Source organism: Ixodes scapularis, unplaced genomic scaffold, assembly GCF_016920785.2.
Source record: "Ixodes scapularis isolate PalLabHiFi unplaced genomic scaffold, ASM1692078v2 PGA_scaffold8__174_contigs__length_109621045, whole genome shotgun sequence".
Classification (NCBI taxonomy): Eukaryota; Metazoa; Arthropoda; class Arachnida; order Ixodida; family Ixodidae; genus Ixodes; species Ixodes scapularis.
Window position 1 is genome coordinate 45,039,829 of NW_024609883.1, and position 21,320 is coordinate 45,061,148.

At 48.2% G+C, this 21,320-nt stretch overlaps 2 protein-coding genes across 2 annotated transcripts in view; both read left to right on the forward strand.

Annotated features, from left to right (window-relative positions):
* The first annotated feature begins 2,782 nt into the window (after positions 1-2,782).
* Positions 2,783-3,190, forward strand: LOC120850714 (97 kDa heat shock protein-like). Its single transcript, XM_040223329.1, has one exon. The coding sequence runs from the start codon at positions 2,783-2,785 to the stop codon at positions 3,188-3,190; it is 408 nt and encodes a 135-aa protein (XP_040079263.1).
* Positions 3,191-3,241: 51 nt separating this feature from the next.
* LOC8042554 (beta-1,3-galactosyltransferase brn-like) overlaps positions 3,242-21,320 on the forward strand; it is a 30,878-nt gene continuing 12,799 nt past the window's right edge. The window contains exons 1-2 of the mRNA XM_029991602.2: positions 3,242-3,761; positions 4,520-4,568. Coding sequence (XP_029847462.2) covers positions 3,242-3,761; positions 4,520-4,568 — 569 coding nt within the window. The remainder of the gene's footprint in view (positions 3,762-4,519; positions 4,569-21,320) is intronic.

Sequence of the window (21,320 nt, forward strand, 5' to 3'; positions counted from 1 at the left end):
ACGAGAGTAAGAACGAGACAACACAATGCGCTAACTTCAACTCTTTAGTTCTCAGAAAAGCAAGAGAATAAATACTCTGCATCATCACGCCATTCAACCAATCTCATGACACGCCAATGCTTTAAAGAACTGTGTCTCCTTGTCATCCATCGATCGACGCCTCGCTGACACATCGATCCCAGTAGCTTTTTTACATTAGGTCTGCCTCTATGATTTCCCTTACCGTCTTATCTTTTTTTCCTAATTGCAGTGCACCACTTAAATTCAGGTTTGCACCCTCAGTCATGGCAGTGCATTGACAAATGACCGTCTTGCCGTCCGCTCATTTCTTAGTTGTGTTCTCGCAATCTATCATTTGGACATCTACCAGTTTGTCCCATGTACTTTTTACCGCACGTCAACGGGATCTGACAGACAACTCTTTCTGCACATTGAACAATCGGGCTGGGATGCTTTTTCTTACAGTCAAAGGGTAGTTTGCGGTAAGGGTCCGTCAGTATGCAAAACTTGGCAAGTTTCTCCGGTGCAGAAAAAAAAATCATACGAGCATTTACGCGGTTTGCTATCTTTTTGGGATTGTGTGCGGTTTTGTGCATGTAAGGCACAACCGCCCCTCCCTGTTTCTTTTGGGTCATATCTTGATCTGGACTCGCTACTACTCGTAGCTTCCTTAGAACCCTTTCAGCAACCGACACCAGGAGCGTTCCCGGAAAACCGGCATCCACCAAGCGTTCCGACTGCTCCTTCAGACCTGAAGGCACTGCATTATGACACAACCTTCTAATGGCGTTCACAAAGCACAATTTTACGATTTCTCTCTTAATGAGTGTGAAGGGCAACGTAGACGACAGCCACAAATCCAGAGGCGCGACATACGCGGGGTTTCGGTACAGTGGCTGTAGTTTCGGTTTCGTCTTTCTTTTCGCTCAGGAGGAATTTAAAGTGAGCGACGCGGCTGTGGCTCGAGCGAGAAGAAAGAGGAAGAGGGGACGCGCGAGGGCCGGGAAGAACGTCGGTCGGGCCACCTTTCAATCTGTACTGTAAATAGACGTTTCTTTTTATTTCTCTCTCACTTATGGAGTCCTTTCAGTCATTTTTTTAGACCATCAACATCCGCACACCATCGGCGTTCCCAGTCATCGGGTCCCTAACGCAATCTTAAGAAGATTTGACTTTATGTTGTACCACTCCTGCCAAAGCCTTGAAAAAGGCGAGCAGTATGAATAAATAAAAAAAAAAATAAAAAAACGAACCTTCACTGCCGCAGTCGACAGGATTGCGTCAGCGGGCCCCGCCGGCTGGAACGACTCAGCAGATTCAGCGGGCAGCGACTCCATTCAACAAGAAGAGAGGCGGCAAGTTCCTGGGCCTCGGCAGCCGTGCTTAACGAAGAAGCCTTGGATCGCCGAGACTTCGCGTCGACGCGGCTTCGAGAAGTGCTGCAGACCCACAGCCCTGCGAAGTGTCTACACGACTCGGACACCGTTATCGGGCCGGACTGTTCCGATCGACAGACTGCGGGTGCTTGCCATTGGGACTTGTCAACCTTCAAGGGTAAGGTGATTATTTTGACTGGTGCCCGCCATGGAGCTACGCAGTGGGGAACGGCTTAGGCCGGTTACTTCGTTGGATCGGGATGGAGCTAATGATAACGATGTCGACGAGCGAGGTGAACCGTCACCTCAGAGTAGACCAGCGGCGACCGTGGGGACGCACGAGGAAGGGGTCCGGGATGGCCGATCGAGTAGCTCACTTATTGAAAAAGAAATTGAGCTTGTTAGAGAAAAAGAACGGCTAGTGCGTCTAGAGCTTGAACTAGAGCGAGTTCGTGCGGAAAACAGACCCAGAACCGATGGAGGCGGCGCAGAACGCAACCTGAGGGAAGAGGTGCTTAGCTTTTCCAGGCTCATGAAGGGTGTGTTGACACAAATGCCGTCGTCCGAACTGCTCGTACCAAGCTGGTTCGACGGTGTCGAAAATGTCTTTGCGACATATGAGGTGCCTGGGCGCCTGAGGGGTTCGCTCGTGCGACCTTATTTTACGGAGCGCATGCGGGCGCTGGTGAATAGGCTGCCTGTCGGCGAAGCGAGTGATTACGGTGCGGTTAAGGAGCGAGTTCTCTTGGAACTCAAACTGTCGCCGGCTGAGTACAGGAGGCTTTTTCTCAAAGCCACTAGAATGGGGAAAGAATCCTGGACTCAGTTTGCGACACGGGTTGAGAGCTGCTTTGAGTATTATGCTCGAAGTCGCTCGATCGACTCTCTTGAGGACTTGCTAGCATTAATGGTTTCTGATCGCATTAGAGATTCCTTGCCCGTCGACATGCAGACCTATGTAACGCTAAATGAGACTGGAAAATGGCTCAAACCAGCAGAGGTGGCTGCGCTGGCTGACCGTTTTGAAGAGGGAGAACAATGTAAACAATGCAAAAATTCTGCATATTCGAAAAACCGCGCGTCTGAAAAGAAAAGCGGGTCCAGTCCTGTCGGGAAAAAGCATGAAAAGGTGGGGCTGGGCTCAATGTCAAACCAATACAAGGTGAAATGTTTCAATTGCAAGGGTATGGGACATTTTTCCCGTGACTGTCCTAGTAAACAAGCGCGGGACCGAGACTTGAAGAATAACTCCGTGGTGGGTTACATCTCAACAAATTTAACACCATCCCAACAGAGTATATCCCAGGACATAAATGTCAATCAGAATGGTACGCGTGCTGATTTGCGGAGAGCGGAGGTGAAATGCGGCCTGAGGATGGTGCAGGCGATTATCGATTCCGGAGCAGATGAGTGCCAACCCTCACGACTTGGCGCTCAACATCGAGTGCTACAAGATCGACTGGGACGCTGCGGGCAAGCTGAAACGGGGAACCCTCGAGACCATGTCCACCGAGCTGCTAGCGCGTGCCGAGCGTACCATGGCGTGGGCGCTGATGGTGGCCGGGCTGCGGCCGACAAACGTGGAGTCGGTGGAGCTAGTCGGGGGCGGTACCTGGGTGCCGGCGGTCAAGCAGCTGGTTTGCAAGGTGTTTCAACGGGAGCCCTCGACGACACTGCACCAGTACGAGGTGATGGACCGGGGCTGCGCCCTGCAGTGTGTCTTGCTGTCACCCATCTTCAAGATGCGAGACTTTGCGGCGGTGGACGCCCAGCTTTACTCCATCGAGATGTGCCACGACCCGGGCAAGGGATAGGACAACCGGGCAGAGATGTTTCCCCGCTGGTACCAGCTGCCCTTTAGCAAGATGCTCACCACCTACCGGAGCAAGCCCTTCAACCTCGAGGCCAAGTACCTGCAGGAGGCGGCGGTGACCCACGCGGACCTGCAGCCGGGCAGCTTCACGGTGAACAAGGTTATCTCCGCGGCCGGGGGCGAGGCGTTCAGGATCAAGGAGAAAGTGCGTCGCAACCTGCGGTACATCTTCTCGGTGGTGCCCGCCTCGGACCGCAAGCCCGACGGTCGACAGGCAAGTGCTGGGTGTGCAAACGATGGCTACCTAGCGGTGGCGGGGGCGGCGACTGGCGAAGGGGCACCCCCGACCCAGGGTGGAGACCCCAACAAAGTGGCCGAGGGCGAACCTGTCAAGAAGGAGGATTGGCCCAGCCCAAAAGAGAAGCAAGCCAAGGCCACAGAGCTCCCGGTTGGGGGCCGGGTGCCGCCTCTGAGAGCCTTCGAGATGGACCAGCTTGTAGAGCGCGAGGTCCACATGGTCCACACGGACCGCTTAAAGAAGGAGCGACTGCTTTGTCAAGCGATGATTTTTGGTTCGCCGCATGCGCGAACCGAAGTTTTGGTGTGTCTTTTTAAATGGATTGTATACTTTAAGTTGGTGAGATTTTTTGTGGTTGTTGGTATGACTGAACTGGCAGTTGCGGGTTTTGGGAAAATAGCCTGGTTTAGAGAGAGCATATGTTACGCATACGCATTCGCTAATTTTTTTTAAAAGCACGTTTCAGTCCATATGATGTAAGTCTTAAGGCACTTTTGATAGTAACGGGGTGTTTAGAGCCTTGGCGGGCACATTCAAAATCACCTTACCAGAGCGACCAGTGTATGACGGGCGGACATTTTTTTTTGTGTGTGATAATTTTGTGACATTGAGGCCCCAAAATTATACTTGTTGGGGAGGTGTGAAGGGCAACGTAGACGACAGCCACAAATCCAGAGGCGCGACATACGCGGGGTTTCGGTACAGTGGCTGTAGTTTCGGTTTCGTCTTTCTTTTCGCTCAGGATGAATTTAAAGTGAGCGACGCGGCTGTGGCTCGAGCGAGAAGGAAGAGGAAGAGGGGTCGCGCGAGGGCCGGGAAGAACGTCGGTCGGGCTACCTTTCAATCTGTACTGTAAATAGACCTTTCTTTTTATTTCTCTCTCACTTATGGAGTCCTTTCCGTCATTTTTTTAGACCATCAATATCCGCACACCATCGGCGTTCCCAGTCATCGGGTCCCTAACGTAATCCTAAGAAGAAAACGAACCTTCACTCCGAGTGTCGAATGGAAGGAATTGAACGGCAACAGGGGCTTATTTGCTCTCGGTTGATATCTCCAACATACATGTTGCTCCGAAAGGGTAAGCCTGATATTTAAAAACTGTATGACGTTTTCTGCAGGTACTCCGGGCGGAAGCTTGAGGGGATCTAGGACGTCACTAAAAACTGTTAAAAGTTTGTCCACCGCCGAGGGCGAGTGAGAAACGTCATGGTCAAGAAAAACTAAATAATCGTCAACAATCCTAAAAAACCTCCTACCATGAGTCAATCAGGCGTCTCGAGAAGACTCAATGGGCTAAATATATTCCCACTGCATTCTGAAAAACCACCCCCCCGTGTTCCGTGATTTCCTCTACGCAGGTCAGTAGTTTGCCATGCGGTACGGAATAGTATAAATATATTATATTGCCGTGCGTCCAGCTCACCAAGTAGGCAGTGCACTCGTGGGCTAACGGTTAACGCGCATGCTTTCCACGCTGAAAGCCAAGGTTGGATTTCTGGCCGCGGGAACGGATTTTTCTTGACTCTGAGGTGATATTTTGGTAAATTCGAGAACCGTGTTGGCTGATTCGAAGTTAGAATGTTCTACACGCCGAACCTTCTACGCCGATTGTTCCAGAAGCCCACGCGTGAACATAAGGGGCTCCGCGTGGCAAGCCGGAGTCAGTCTCACCCCGGCGTTCGATCTTGCTGTTTCGCCGCCATCGACGCCTGCGACGCTATCCTTTTTCTATTCTGTTTCGGGCACAAGTTCGCCCCATTAAACGTCTAGTTTGCTTAAGTTTCGTCGCCTCATCAAGTGTCACTCGTGACAATATCTAGTGAGCAGGCTAGGAAGCCTTTGTTCGCGTTTGTATTTAAAAAATCTATGACTTCATCTGATCTTTTGACCGAAAACAGATAGTCAATACAAATGGCTCCCAGTTTATCTTGCAGAAAGAATGCTATTGATTTTTGCCATATGCCACTCTCCCATTGTATAAAAATTCAAAAGCGCAAACACCAAGGAAAAGAAGAGGGGACAGGACAGAGCGCTTACTCCAACTGGAAGTTTAATGCATTCCCCGAGGAAGACATAAAAGAAGAATTAGGTATGTGAAGGTAAAAAAGAAGAAAAAAACTATTGTTATGGTTTATAGACGCATTAAAAAATTTTAAACTAAATCTTACCCCTTGACACTAGCGAAAAAATGTAATAAAAATTCAGAAATATAAACAGAACCAGTAGGGCAAAGAGGTTAGAAAACACTAAAATGACCCGCGTTAAGGAAAAAGGTCGAGGTATCTCATCTCTTTCTCGGACAGCGCTATAGATGGTGCGCTTATGCAAGCTCCCCCGAGAGACAATATGGTTTTCGCTTCATAGAGTTCTCGGGATCTTTTTCTATGGTAATGCTTGAGGATCTTAGTCTGTTGGAATATGGGTGTGCAGTGGCAGTCACGGACATGTATGGCGAGATGTCCCGATGGTGATGATTTCAGAGAAAGGTGATGCTCTCGACGTCTCACGTTCACACAGCGCCCAGATTGTCCGACGTAGACTTTTCCACATGTGAATGGAATTTCGTAGACTACGTTGATGTTGCAGTTGACGTACTTGTGCGTATGCTTGACGGTGCAGTTGTTGTTATTTTCGTTTTGCGAATTAATCTTAGGACACAATTTTTTTTAGTTTGTTTGGAGCTGAAAGTACCACTGGAACTTCATACTTTGAGCCTATCCGTTTGAAGTTGTGTGATATGTTGTGGAAGTAGGGTATCACTGCCGGTCGCGTTTTCTTGCAATTTCGTTGTCCTCTTCCCTTGGGAGTTGTCAGACATTCTGCTACATCAAACAATAATGAATTGGTGTATCCAGAATCCTGCAGCCTCTGCACTTGTGCTTCGAAACTGCGCTTAGCCGTGTGTTCACAGGACTTGTGCAGGGCCGCTTTGAAGCAGCTCTGCACTATTCCTCTTTTGATGATCTTGGAGTGGGCAGAATCAAAAGGTAGGAGTCTTTTTTTGGACCGTGGTGCATAAGTCCAGCAAGTGTGCGATTTTTCAAAGGACAGTTGTAAATCTAAAAATTGAAGCTTGCTATTAGTAGGTAACTCATGTGTGAATTTGAGTCCTTGAGCTTGTGTCATGAAACTGTTGCTTATGATGTTGAATGTGGCACAATCATATTGGTCAGGTCCGATGAAAAGTAAAACGAGATAGTCATCGACGTATCTAAAGATACGTGTTACAAGGTTTGTGGGAAGGCTCTGGGCTATTGCCCTGTCACAGGTGGAAAGAAAAATGTCGCATAAGACAGGTGCTACACAGGAGCCAATGCAAATCCCTTTCTTTTGGATGTAAGTACTGCCGCTAAAAGTTACAAAGGTAGATGTGAGGTAGAACCTAAGGAGTTCCATGAAAGATTCGGATGGTATGCCACATTGATTTTGAAATGACACAGTTCCATTAGCCTCTATGCAATCGCTGACTGCTTCCAACATTCTTGCGTGAGGGACCGAGTAGAACAAGTTCTCCACATCAAGGGAGAGTCCAAACTTTACTGTTGAAGCACTTGATTTAAGGTGGTCTATCAGAGATTCTGAGTTTGGAATTAGAAAAGGGTCATAGATGTTGAGGATGTTCAGGTGGCGTAAAAGAAATTGGGACATAGCTCCCTGCCAAGATCCTCGTTCAGTTACTATTACACGAAAAGGGCAACCCTCTTTGTGAGTTTTGGCGGTGAAAAACATTTCCAATTGATCACTTTTAGTAGTGTTTATCTGTTTTCTCAATTGGCTTAGATCTAGCCTGCTGCACAGCTGGAGTGCTTTTGCCTTCACTTTTTTTGGATTCAACCTCTCCAAGCAATTAAAATTCTTGTCTATGGAGAACTGGGCTTTATCAAGGTAAATCTCTCTGGTCGTCACAACAAAACCCCCTTCCTTGTCCGATATTAGAAGATTCAAATTGCTTTCTCGAAAGTGATTGACTATACGAGTGAAATGTATCTTCCTGTCGCTTTGAGGGCCAGCTTTTAGTAGTATTTCCATACAGTCAGAAACGCAACTCTGTCGGTTTTCTTCCTGAGCTTTAGAAGCGATATCATGGACGTTTGACACCATATGTATTCCTTGCTGTACAAAATCAGTACAAAATTTCGGTCCTTTTTCAAGAACACCTCGTATATCATCCGGAAGGGGCTCGCAGCCTAAGAGCGTAACAGACTCGCCTTTCCGCTGCTTCTTAGATGAACGTAGGTATTTTAGATGAGGGATGTAAGAGCCCCAAAGGAATTCAGTCTTTTGCCTGGCTGTAGTCAGGAAGAACCTGTATCTGGTGACGTGTCCATCATTGGGGATGCCGATGCCGGCAAGGGCGCTGAGACAGGACCGATAAAACCGGACCTGTAGCCACATCTCAGACCGCAAAATCCTGCACATCCTCTTGGCGTGTTGCAGTGATGGTCTTGCATTGCCAAACAACGCACAGACGTCTTGTGGAATCACACTGTGTCTACTCGGTCCCTCACGCAAGAATGTTTGAAACAGTCAGCGATTGCATAGAGGCTAATGGAACTGTGTCATTTCAAAATCAATGTGGCGTACCATCCGAATCTTTCATGGAACTCCTTAGGTTCTACCTCACATCTACCTTTGTAACTTTAAGCGGCAGTACTTACATCCAAAAGAAAGGGATTTGCATTGGCTCCTGTGTAGCACCTGTCTTATGCGACATTTTTCTTTCCACCTGTGACAGGGCAATAGCCCAGAGCCTTCCCACAAATCTTGTAACACGTATCTTTAGATACGTCGATGATTATCTCGTTTTACTTTCCATCGGACCTGACCAATATGATTGTGCTACATTCAACATCATAAGCAACAGTTTCATGACACAAGCTCAAGGACTCAAATTCACACATGAGTTACCTAATAATAGCAAGCTTCAATTTTTAGATTTACAACTGTGCTTTGAAAAATCGCACACTTGCTGGACTTATGCACCACGGTCCAAAAAAAGACTCCTACCTTTTGATTCTGCCCACTCCAGGATCATCAAAAGAGGAATAGTGCAGAGCTGCTTCAAAGCGGCCCTGCACAAGTCCTGTGAACACACGGCTAAGCGCAGTTTCGAAGCACAAGTGCAGAGGCTGCAGGATTCTGGATACACCAATTCATTATTGTTTGATGTGGCAGAATGTCTGACAACTCCCAAGGGAAGAGGACAACGAAATTGCAAGAAAACGCAACCGGCAGTGATACCCTACTTCCACAACATATCACACAACTTCAAACGGACAGGCTCAAAGTATGAAGTACCAGTGGTACTTTCAGCTCCAAACAAACTAAAAAAATTGTGTCCTAAGATTAATTCGCAAAACGAAAATAACAACAACTGCACCGTCAAGCATACGCACAAGTACGTCAACTGCAACATCAACGTAGTCTACGAAATTCCATTCACATGTGGAAAAGTCTACGTCGGACAATCTGGGCGCTGCGTGAACGTGAGACTTCGAGAGCATCACCTTTCTCTGAAATCATCACCATCGGGACATCTCGCCATACATGTCCGTGACTGCCACTGCACACCCATATTCCAACAGACTAAGATCCTCAAGCATTACCATAGAAAAGATCCCGAGAACTCTATGAAGCGAAAACCATATTGTCTCTCGGGGGAGCTTGCATAAGCGCACCATCAATAGCGCTGTCCGAGAAAGAGATGAGATACCTCGACCTTTTTCCTTAACGCGGGTCATTTTAGTGTTTTCTAACCTCTTTGCCCTATATTTTTCTGAATTTTTATTACATTTTTTCGCTAGTGTGAAGGGGTAAGATTTAGTTTAAAATTTTTTTAATGCGTCTATTAACCATAACAATAGTTTTTTTTCTTCTTTTTTACCTTCACATACCTAATTCTTCTTTTATGTCTTCCTCGGGGAACGCATTAAACTTCCAGTTGGAGTAAGCGCTCTGTCCTGTCCCCTCTTCTTTTCCTTGGTGTTTGCGCTTTTGAATTTTTATACAATGTGTAGCCAACTAGCCCAACAGTTAATTTTGAGCCACTCTCCCAAACTATCACTCTGAGCAGACAGTCAACTTTGCGTGTCTTAGTGCTGAACATCATCTGTATGAACTCTCCTTTGCTTTTGTCAATACTCTGTGACAACCTCCCTAATATTCACCTCTTGTACAATTTTTCCCTTCCGCCTTTAGCTTAGCTAAAGACACCTTCTGACGCTGATTGAAAACTGACGAAATATCTTCAATGGCCTTACTCCCGAATAGACTACTTATATAAAGCCCTGCATGCAACACGGCGCGCGTTGCGCTCTGGGAACTAGTTGGCCAGGGAGGAGAGTGGCATGGTTTCGGTTTCGATCGACACGTCGACAAGAGATTATATACACAGAGCGTGGACTATTAACGGTCGTTATCTCATGTTTTCTGGTCTTGAGAGCGTCATTTGTGGCCTCTAAACTAACCTAAATGGCTAGACCTCGAAGCTTTAGCACAAGCCCGAGACGTATAGCTTGTCTTAACACATGCTTGTTGTATTTTTGTACTTGAGCCTTTCCGTTAGCGTTCCAATCGAGGTATGTGGACTAGCCAGTGCTTGGAATTTCGACGCTGCGAAGCTCGGGGATCTTGCTTGTGTACGAATCAACAAGCTGTAGCAACCAATAAGTATGCATACGTCGAGCTCGCGCCTTTACATTGGTGTTGTTGTTCAGGAAGTTTGTTTGTTTCGTGCGTCCATAGACGAAATATTACTTTTTGCAATTACAGTTTTTCTTAATACGCCCGAGTACGCGAGGTAAAACTCGGAGGCGCCATTGAAAAGCTCAATTTTAACTAACTTCTTATCTATTATCTATACTGACCCGCAGCACTGCACGAAGTGAAGTCCCCACCCGCTTGCATTCCACTAATATTCAACATCGCGTATGCGCATATAGTTAGCCTGCAATCATATAGGCCCATTCGCACATACAGACCGTTTTAAGAAAGCAAAAGTCGAGCACTTGTGTGAAGAATGTTGCACCGTTCGCCGGAAGTGCGCCAGACGGGCATGAACCAAACGGACGAAACTATTGAAAGCGCGGTTGACGGTTGCTAATGGCCATAATATTTATTATGCGTTTGCTTTCTTCCTACCTGAGTATGCCGAGATCATTTCGGACACACCGTTCAGGCACAGATCTTGGGCGTCAGTAATGCTCGCCCAAAAAGGCTTAGCGAGGAGTAGGGGACGCTTGTTAGGGCCTCCGTCGTAGCTAGCCGATCTCAGCGTTTGCGAAAACTTCATCTTCTATCAGCATAAAATTTGAGTGGGAGATATATGATGACACGAGGAAGACATCAAAGTAACTTTTGTGGAGTAGTGAGGTCGAATTTATTGCGTTTCTTTAAAAGTTCATGCGTCAACGCTGGGCTCAACTTTGATTCTCCTGTGAGGATGCGGCTTGCTTTTCGCTAAATGAAGTAACAAGAAGTGGACGTTTGGCAAAAAAAAATACGTGTAAGGCTCCAGATGACCAAATTTCAGTTCTAGTTCACTGGTACTAGACAGGATCATTGAAATTGAACTCAAAGATGCACTCGTGGGGTGAGGTGACTAAGCCGCGTCTTACTACGTTTGCACACGCACTCATAATATCCGGTGTTTCGGGAACCAAGGAAAGTGCCCCGGTCTTCGTTTTGTATCGCTCGAGAATAAGTGTATTGTACGTTCGTGAAAAGTCAGATAATTGAAAACGCAAGCAGCGCGTTCGGTCGCGGCGTGATAGCATGAGATGAAGCTGCTCAGTCGAAACCGAAACTGAGTGGCCAACTAGTTCCCAGAGTGCACTGCGTGGTATTGCGCCGCGATGGGGCGCGTCAGTTTTGCATGAGGTCCATTCGACTTCTGATAGCGCCACAAACCCTCCTTTCTTGTCGGCGGGAACGATAGACAATCGTCGCTCTTTCAAAAAAGACACTACACGTTTAACCGGAATTCGGCCCCTCGCGGGTTTGGTATTATTCTTGGGTAGCATGTCCACTCCCTCCAAGATACCAACCGAGAGCAAATATGCCCCTGTTGCCGTTTAATTCCTCCCATTCGAAACTCGTTAACCGCTCATTCACACTGGAAGCGGGCCCGTGTTCGCAAAGTGGTTGCGAACGCGGTTGTATGAAGATCCAGTACAATTGCACTCGCATTCGATGACATCAAGTGCGCGTGCAATTGTACTGGATCTTTATTCTCCAGCGAAACGAACGGTACCTAGCGGGAAAACACTAAACTGGCCGGAACAGGTCCCTTCGCGATTTCTGCTCGTCTCTTCTGGCTCCCGTGTTTACATGTTGTCGGTGGTTTGCGTGACAGAACAGTTCTACCGGTGACTGTGTCGTAACCGTAGTATCGCCTTGTGACCCAAGTGGCTCTGCACGCAACCTATGGAACCGCGTGAGCCAGACATTCTGCGTTTCTCAACGTTCATCAGCACTGTGGAAGGACAGGCAACAGTCCCTTCATCGCTTCCTCGAAGAAAGTCAAGCTTCTGGAAGTTCGTTTATCCCAACACATCGCCGCAGGTTCGAACCGTGGAAGATGAAAAGCGGGGCGAACTATTTCGAGTCTAATGCTTACTTGCTGGTGCCTCAGCGTTGTGCGTTGAGCTGGCACATGGCACGGGACGACCTGGATTCGACCGCCATATTTTCCCTATAGTGACGTCCCCTATAGGTCGCTGGAGTCGCGAATACAACCGCGTTCGCAACCGCTTTGCGAACGCGGATTCGCTTCTAGTGTGAATGAGCGGTAAGAGAGGAATTGTAAAATTGTGCTTTGTGAACGCCATCAGAAGGCCGTGTCATCATGAGATACCTTCGGATCTGAAGAAGCAGTCGGAACGCTTGACGGCTGCCGGTTTTTCAGGGACGCTCCTGGTATCGGTTGCAGAAAGGGATATAAAGAGGCTACGATTAGTACCGAGTTTAGATCGAGATATGGCCCAAAAGAAGCTGAGAGTGGCGGTAGTGACTTACATGCACGAAATCGTACACAATCTCAAAAAGATGGCAAACTGCGTAAATGCTCATGTGGTTTTTTCTACACCGGAAAAACGTGCCAAGTTGTGCAAACTGACGGAGCCTTACCGCAAACCATCGGTTGACTGCATGAAAAAGCATAGCAGCCCGTTTGTTTAATGTGCAGAAAGGGTTGTCCATCAGATCCCGCTGACGTGCGTCAGAAAGTACGTGGGAAAGACGGGGAGATGTCAAAATGATAGATTGCGCGAACACAACTAAAAAGTGAGTGGACAGCGTGACGGTCATTTGTCAATGCACTGGTATGAATGAGGGTGCAAACCTGAATTTAAGTTGTGCACTGTTATTAGGAAACATAGAGATAAGACGATAAGAGAAATCATAGAGGCAGACCTGATAAAAAAAACTAGGGATCGATGTGTCAGCGTGGCGTCGATCGATTTGGGCGACAAGGAGACACAGTTGTTGAGAGCATTGGCGTGGCATGGGATTGTTTGAATTGCGCGATGACGTACAATATTTATTCCATTGCTTTTCTGACGATTAAACAGTTGAAGTTAGCACATTGTGTTGTCTCGTTCTTTCTCTCGTCCCTGTGTTGAAGCGCTATCATTTTCTCAAAAGGATAAAAAGGTTTTCGATTATGCTCAGCTTGTGTCTAATTGAAACTATATGATAATTTTAGTAATTAAGAAGTTAATTAAGGAAGTTTAATTTATCATCCGACTTACCGCAGAGATTAGCCACCCACTTAATGTCCCCTTGGCCGTGTAACTCACCGGCACAAACCGTATATGCGCATCATTTACGAATGTTTTCTAATAAATCTGTTCGAATTAAAATGGAACACCCGGTATATATAAACCTACCACTCCCAACGTCAAAAATATTTTATAGATATACTATAGCGTTTTTAATATTTCCGCGTGCGTGGCCGAGAGGGAACGCACGGCTCCCACGCGGCCGTCCGGGGTTCGATGCCCGGCGTTTGACATAACGTTTATAAATCGATTGTACTCCATTTTCCTAAAATATTCGTGCGTACTCTTACCCATGATCTTCCTTCCACCTCGCCCACGACCTACTATAATCCTGACCTGCCCACAGAAGAGTGTGCCAGCGCGCGCCTTGTAATGCAGCCCTCGGCCGCTGCGTTTCGTCACGCTATGATTTCGCAGCGCTACACAGAGGTCGTTTTGTTTCCTAGGGTATTTGCACATCAATCGAAGGTGCACAAGGTGCGGCGGCGTTATCTGGTCCTGACCTGCTCTTGTCGTGGGCCTCGCGGCATCTCCTCAGGCTCGTCAGCCTCAGTCAGTGGGCACATGACAGATTCGAATTGTCACTAGAGGCTCCTAAAGCCCCCTCATTTTTAAAGCCCCTTGATGTGTGCCTGTTTGTTTTGCAAGTGGCGTCAATTACGCCAATGCGCAAGGTCCGTGCCTCGTGCGGCCCTTGGAAACAAATGGTAGTGAGGCACTGAAATAAATGGCTCTTGGAAGCAAATGGCGGTGGAGCATTCGCTCGCGACACGTGTCTCGCACGTTCCCAGAGCTATATACGGTTGGCGGTACTTGCAACTATAGTCGGTGAGAGGTCAAGAACGAAGCGGAAGCTCCTCCCACCTCTTGCTAATTTAGCGGAGCAAATGCTGGAGAGGAAGCCAATTCCTCCCCGAAGTTCGCTCTGCTGAAGGGGAAAGAGGTGGCTTTGTTCTTGACCTCTCACCGACTATAAAGTTCAGCTGCTTTTGCACTCGTTCGTCCCCTCCACGTGGCAATGAGTCAATAAAAAAAAAGACAACCTCGTAGCAATGGAATTCCACTTCCGGCCACCGAAGTGAGCGGACGAGGGAAGTCGAGTTCCGGTGGAGCGGTATCAGCGGCCCAGCAGGGCCGCGGGAACAGGAATGCTGACGCAGCATCGCAGGAGTACGAAGTTATCTTGCCTACGCTGCCTACTGGCCCCTCTGTCCAAAATACACTTTCTTTACACGCCGACGTGCGCACCCGGCCCTATCGTCTGGAGCATTTCCGTGATGCCCTGGCCCTCGCGGCACTTCTTCCCGAGGTGCTCGCTTTGGGGGCATACCAGTATAACCACGTCTGGGCCGTGACCTTCAAGAGCGCCGAGGGGAAGAGGAAGTTGCAGGCAGCTGGAGGGCTTCAAAGTCAAGGACGGCCGTTGCGTTGTGGTGGACCCCAGCAACCAGGAGACCCGGCTCAAGCTCCACTGGCTGCTGCATCACGTCCAAGACGATGAGGTGCGTGCGGCCTTGGCACCCTACGGGAGGGTCAAGGGGGTCACCAGGGATGAGTGGCGCGTCCCGGGCTGCACCGACATGGGCTCGACGACGCGTTCGGTCTCCATTAAGCTCGGACCCGACGTCACAGTGGAGGACCTCCCTCAGCAGCTGCGCATCGCCGGCGAATCGGTGCTAGCGGTGGTTCCCGGCATGGCGCCGCTGTGCCTCCGGTGTAAGGGCAAAGGCCACATCCGAAGAGAGTGCAGAGTGCCACGCTGCACGCTCTGCAAGCGGTTCGGCCACGGAGAGAGTCAGTGTATCCGGACGTACGCCAGTGTCGCAGGGCCCGTGGGGGGCGACGATACCTTGGAGCACCTCATGGACGTGGTCGACGCCGAGGAAGCCGCAAGCGGGGAAGAAAGCCAGCCACCAACTCAGGCAACAATACCCAAGCCATTGGGGGCCTGCGACGGCGGTCACGGCGATGGTGCCAAGGCCACGTTGCCTGAGGAGCCGCCAACTGGTGACGAGCCGGAGTCGAAGACCGTCGACGAGGAAGCGCCTTTTGGGACGCTGACTGCTGGAGGGGCGACCACCAAGGCCGCGGAAATAGCAGGCACCACCCCTCTAGTGCCCAAGCGAGTCCGACAACCGAGCGACAACGAAGGCCAGGACTCTGGAGCTGCCCCTCCAGACGAGCCGCCCCTCCAGACGAGCCGCCCCCAAAGGCGACTCTGTCGCGCAGGGGTGGCGTAAGACCCAAGCCCAACATTCCACCAGACTGGAGGTCGCCGGCGACGCCGTCATCGCAGTAGGGAAGGCCCGCGCTCTGTAGGGCATGCGGGTTTTAGAGGGACCACGACCTGACTCCGCCGAGATGGCGCCAACCTCTGGCGATATGGACACCTCGGCCAGTCAATCCGTCCGGCGTTGTTTCGAGACAGTGGGTCGTGTGGCGTCTTTCGAAGATCCGAGGTGAGCACCGTGTGGCCCCCTTGCTCTTGCTCTGAGAGGGTCGTAAATCTTGACACAGCCCTACGCGTAGCTACGCTGAACGTTCGGGGCCTGGCGGCCAGATGCAGAAAGTACCAGGTTAGCCGCCTTTTTCAGCAGAACGACCTCGACGTAGTGGCTGTGCAAGAGACAAAAGTTGAAAGCGAAGAGCAAACTGACCGAATGGTGCAGCCCTTCAGAGCCCGGTATCACGTCGGCGTATGCCGCTCTGCGGGTAGATCCGGAGGCTGCGTATTATTTTTGAGAAATTCCTTAGGAATTGTAGTAGAATCAGTAGTTGTGTGCACGACCGGCCGGTTGATTGTGTCTGATTTTTCTTTTTCGGGAAGGGAATGGAGGGTAATCTGTGTCTACGCGCCAAACAAGGAAAACGAACGTCGTCTGTTCTTTGAGCGCGTTGCGTCCTATTTAAATTCAATGAAATTAGTGATTTTGTTGGGCGATTTCAATTGTGTGTGCGCGGCAGAGGACAGGGTTAGCCAGCTGCCGGTGCGTGACCAGAGTGCGCTGTTTTTGAATAATTTAGTACAAGAATGTAATTTAGAGGATGTAGGGTGGTTTCTGCCTACCGCTAATGGGCCCCAGTTTACGCATTTCCAACGAGGAAGTCACGCGAGGTTAGATAGGGTTTATGTTTCAGGGGAGCTTGTCCCACTGTGTCAGAATTTTGAAGTTCAGCATGTATCTTTTAGCGACCACAGCATAGTATATTTTACGCTAGGAAGAAAACAAAATAAAACGCGCTTTAACTGGGATACTTGGAAATTTAACGACAAGCTTCTAATTCGTGAATGGGGTTAAAGAAAGAATAGGTAGGCTGCTTGAGGCTGGATCCGGAAGTATTGGTTCACGGTGGGACCGTTTTAAGGAAGAAGTTAAAAGCAGTGCGATTGAAAGATAGTGCATTTTGAAAAGTCGTAAAAGGCAAAAGGAAAAAGATTTACAATGTCAGCTTCACCTTTTGTTGGCTGTAGAGAGCGCTCAGCCTGGAAAGTATACCAAAGAAATTCGCGAAGTAAAGAGCCAACTTGAACTTATCGACATAGATAACTACCGTGGAGCGGTGATAAGGGCCAAACGATTGTGGGCGGGTGAAACACCGACTAAGGGTTCTCTTAACGATGAAAAAAAGATACGCTGCACAAAATGAAATAAGTGCCATCCAGTACGGCAAGGAAGTTACTCGAGAGGAAAAAATAATTGAACGCGCCTTCACTGAATATTACCGTGGTCTTCTAGGACGCAAGATAAGCGTAGAGGAGGGTTTTAATACAGAGTTTTTAACACTAATGCCTAAATTAGATGACGAGGTTAAGGCAAGCCTTGAAGTACCGATTACTGTGCAGGAAATTAAAAGAGCTATTGATGACCTAAGTTGAGGAAAGTCTCCTGGACCCGACGGGTTGGGAGCAGCTTTTTATAAGGCCTTCCAAGACGGTATGGCGGAAGCTCTGCACCGAATGATATTGGCCGCGTACGAGGTAAAAAGAAACCCCGCTATCTTTTCGGAGAACCCATACCGTTTTGATACCTAAAAGTGACGATACCGCACAACTTTTGTCGGTAAAGTCTTACCGCCCAATAAGCCTGGCCAATGTAGACTACAAGATTTTATGAAAGTTTTGGCAAGAAGAATGCAAAGTGTCATAACAACTATTGTTTGGCCTCACCAGACATGCGGCATCAAAGGATGCACAATCTTCACCAACATTCACGTGGCCAGAAGTATTTTAGAGTGCTGCGATGCTTTCGGAAGTCATGTGGCTATGCTACAGCTCGATTTGGAAAAGGCATTTGATCGGGTAGCTCATGACATCCTTTTCTCTACCTTGGAACACTACATCCTTTTCTCTACCTTGGAACACTTTGAATGTTGGTGCAGTCATTTTTGAAGGTGTAAAAATGTCGTACGCAAATTGTTGCACGAGCCTTATCATCAATAAGAAAGTGAGTGAAAGTTTTGAAGTAAAATCCTCGGTCAGGCAAGGTTGCCCATTATCCCCTTTGTTGTTTGCAATTTATCTCGAACCCTTTTGTTTAAAGCTTATTTATAGTCAAAGAATACGTGCATGGTTTTAGGCTGGCCACAAGTGAGGTCAAGGTTCTCTCGTACGCAGATGATATCGCTGTTTTTTGCGACGACGCTGAAAGTGTTAACGAGGTTGTCCGTGATGCGTCTTTGTTTTGTAAGTTAGCGGGAAGTGCTATATTTGGAGCAAATGTGTAGGCTTGTGGCACTGCAACTGGGAAGCCACACAAACCTTTTATCAAAACATCCAGTTCAATGTTTCGCCGCCCAAGTATCTAGGAATCTAGGCGTGCCCCTTGAACAATACCGAGACACTACCGAGTATTGGAGGGGGGAAATAGAGCAATTGCGAGCTAAAACTACAAAATGGGGAGGCCGAGAATTTTCAATGTTTGCACGTTCAACAATTTGTAATTTGTTCTTGGTGGCAAAAATATGATACCTACTTCAAGTGCTGTCGCGAGTGAATGTTCAGAAGTTGCATAAGGTGTTTGCCGTTTTTGTGTGGGGTTCGGGATGGGAGCGCACCAGTCGCACAAATTTATTTCGTTCGGTGCAAAGTGGTGATTTGGGTCTGGTTCATCTGTTCCTTCGGCAGGTTGTTACTCGATTTATTTTTCTTAGAAATCAGGAGAATGTTTTCCTACGGACTGTGTTGCAAGTCAGACTGAGTGATGCCTTACCCGAATTTATCATTACCACTAGAAACATGCAGTGTGGGAGAGTACGCGGGTTTTTGTATGAAGTGGCTAAGGCATTTGACTTTTTAAAAGTGCGTTTTTCTATGGAATATTTAAGCGTTGTCGCGGGGAAGCGTCTGTATCGACCAACACATTGTTTACAAACAAGCCCGCGTCTGCCCACCAGGCGAGGGCACTGCGCGCGCGCAGAAACCAGATTCGGCCTAGGGGAATCAGCTGCCCATGCCCAGTGCCGACAGCAGCGCCACCGCAGCGGCGTGACGTCAGAGAGTTCAGTTGGTCTATAAAGATTTGGTTGATACGGTGTTGCCGACACCATTGTACCGTTCCTTATATAGTGTGGGTCCAGGTAAGGATGCCCTTAAAAGATTTAAAAGAATGCCGGTACGGCCATCCGTAAAAACGTTTTTTTTTTTTTCATCTACACAGCGGAACGCTCCCAGTAAAGCCCTGGCTTCAGGAGAAAGGCATTTTCGTATATCGTTCTGTTCACTGCCTATTGTGCAGACAACCAGAAACTGTCAAACATATGTTCTTAGACTGTTGGGATGCTATTTTTTATGGGATATTCTACAACGTACTTTAAAAAAGGGTCTGTCATTAACTGCGTACGGGATTCGCTTCCTTCCAATAGACAGTGTGGGGGACTGCCTTACGACATGTTGATGCTGTTGGGCCTCCACAGTCTATGGCGGAGTAGAATGGATGTACGAAATGCTGAAGTGAACCCTCGCCAAGCCAGGGACTATTTTATAGAAAGTGTCATTCAGTTAAAAGAGTTGTTTGGAATGCTCAGTGAACAGCCTGAATGGCTGCCTGTTCTGGAAAGGCTGGTTGTCATGAAAGAATTTTAGATCACGTACGCCTGCTGGGGACTGGCCGGCGTTATTCTTTTACCTGTCACGTTTGTAAATGTGTGTCAATATGTGGCAATAAAGAAAAAAAATCCTCGTAGCCATGAACAAAGACGTCGGGCTGCGGATCGCATGGTCTCGGGTTCGATTCCCGCTGCACCTTTTGGTAACGACGCGTTCAACGTGCTAATGCATTGTTCAAGAGAGCCCGCTGGCTCAGTATAGTTTAATTTATGGGTTTAATGCCTGGTAGGCCGCCTCTGTCGCACTGGTCATAAAAAAAGCCGTCTGCAAACATGTTCGAAGCATACGTATGCACGAAGCAAACATGTTTCGAACATGCGTGAGGCGTGTCCGCGGATATTTATGTCATCATGTCTGTGAAAAAACCCCGTGTGTTTTGTGCAATGTATGAGCTGTGTGACTACGGCTTGAATCTTGCTAATCGCGATAACGTTTGTCGACCGTTATATGCCGAGACATAGCCCCCCTAAAGTGAGGGAAAATTGAGTGAAAATGAGGTGTGGGTCTAATCGTTGCGTAAACAAAACAAATTTGAAAATACTTTTTTTTTTTATTCTGTGACCTGCCAAGCTTGTGTTCCCAGGGGTAAAGGAGAATAGCCCACTTACCTACCCGGTCAGCAATGTTTGCTTACCTTCCGCCGTAGCAAACTCAATACATTTCGGCCGAGGTCACCATCGGCAAGGGCACTGCAATGAAAGGGACACTTATGCTTGCCGAGGTTTTTAGTTGTACATGACATTCGAAAGCCGAACTACCGAGAACACAATTTGCGGCTCGAATTTCGATTCCTTTCGTCCCAAAAACCGCCGATCGAGAACTGACCGGTTTGAGTCTCGCTCACTCTCTTTTCCGTGGTCAGGGGCCGTTTTCTAAGGTTTAGACACAACCACCAAATTTAATCGAAATCGTGCGTCATTCAAGGCACACACTGAATATTAAAAATAGAAAAAAAGTATGAAACCCATTTTCGTGGTTTCTAGAAAGCTGCAAATACGTTGATTGAAAAAAAAAAAAAAAAAGTTGCGCGGAGAACCGGAAGTGTTTTGTGGGGTCACTGCGTAGTTTTCAACATGGCGTCGTTTCGAGTATCGTGGGACTCGCGGTGACGGCGATGGCAGCCGGCTACGGGCGTGGGCCCCCTATTTCAGAACTGTCAGGCACGGTACCGGCGAATCTGTCTTCCTTCGAATGAGAAATTTTGAAGCGATCAAAACAATTAGGATTCATTCCGTACGACACTCCGTACCACCGAGCCGATTTTGCACCAAGACGTCGCCGAACTGTCGCCCCTTTTCGTGGCTGAAGACATCGCTCACCCAAACAAGTACGTAGTTCGAGTTGAATGTGTACACGTCCGATTTCTTAACTGGATGCGAAATGTGGCTAATGGGTGGTGCTACCCGACTTCGAGCAGGATGGTGCCTTTGCTGGAGGGAATTCGGCACCAAACTTTTCGACTTACTGTCACCGGCTGCATTACTACGAGTGAAGAGTTCTTTCCCCAGAAGCTCAGTCGAAAGGTCTCCGCTTCACACGCAGCTTACAAAGGTTTGATCCAGAGTGTAGCAATACTGATGTTTTTTTTTGTCAAACATTTTATGATATTTACGCGTTTCTTCTTTTACAATTAGCGCTGAAAAAAATGTTGTGGACGAAACGTCGCAGAACTAAATGGTATGGGATTCCCTCTTCGACATCTGCGAACTTAATGTAGTCACTTTCCACAAAATGCAAGAAGCATATAAATCGGATAGCGTCCGCTTTCCGAGATGCCCGTAACTGGTGTGCGGGAATCTCAGCCAGCCATTGGTCGCGATCCCGCTGATCTTTCGGAAACTTGTGCAGACTCTGCCGCCCAATACCACTTTCGGATGCAGGGGACATTATTTTCGGAGCTGGTCACGGCTAGTCAGCACGGGCACTCACTACTCATTTCGAACTC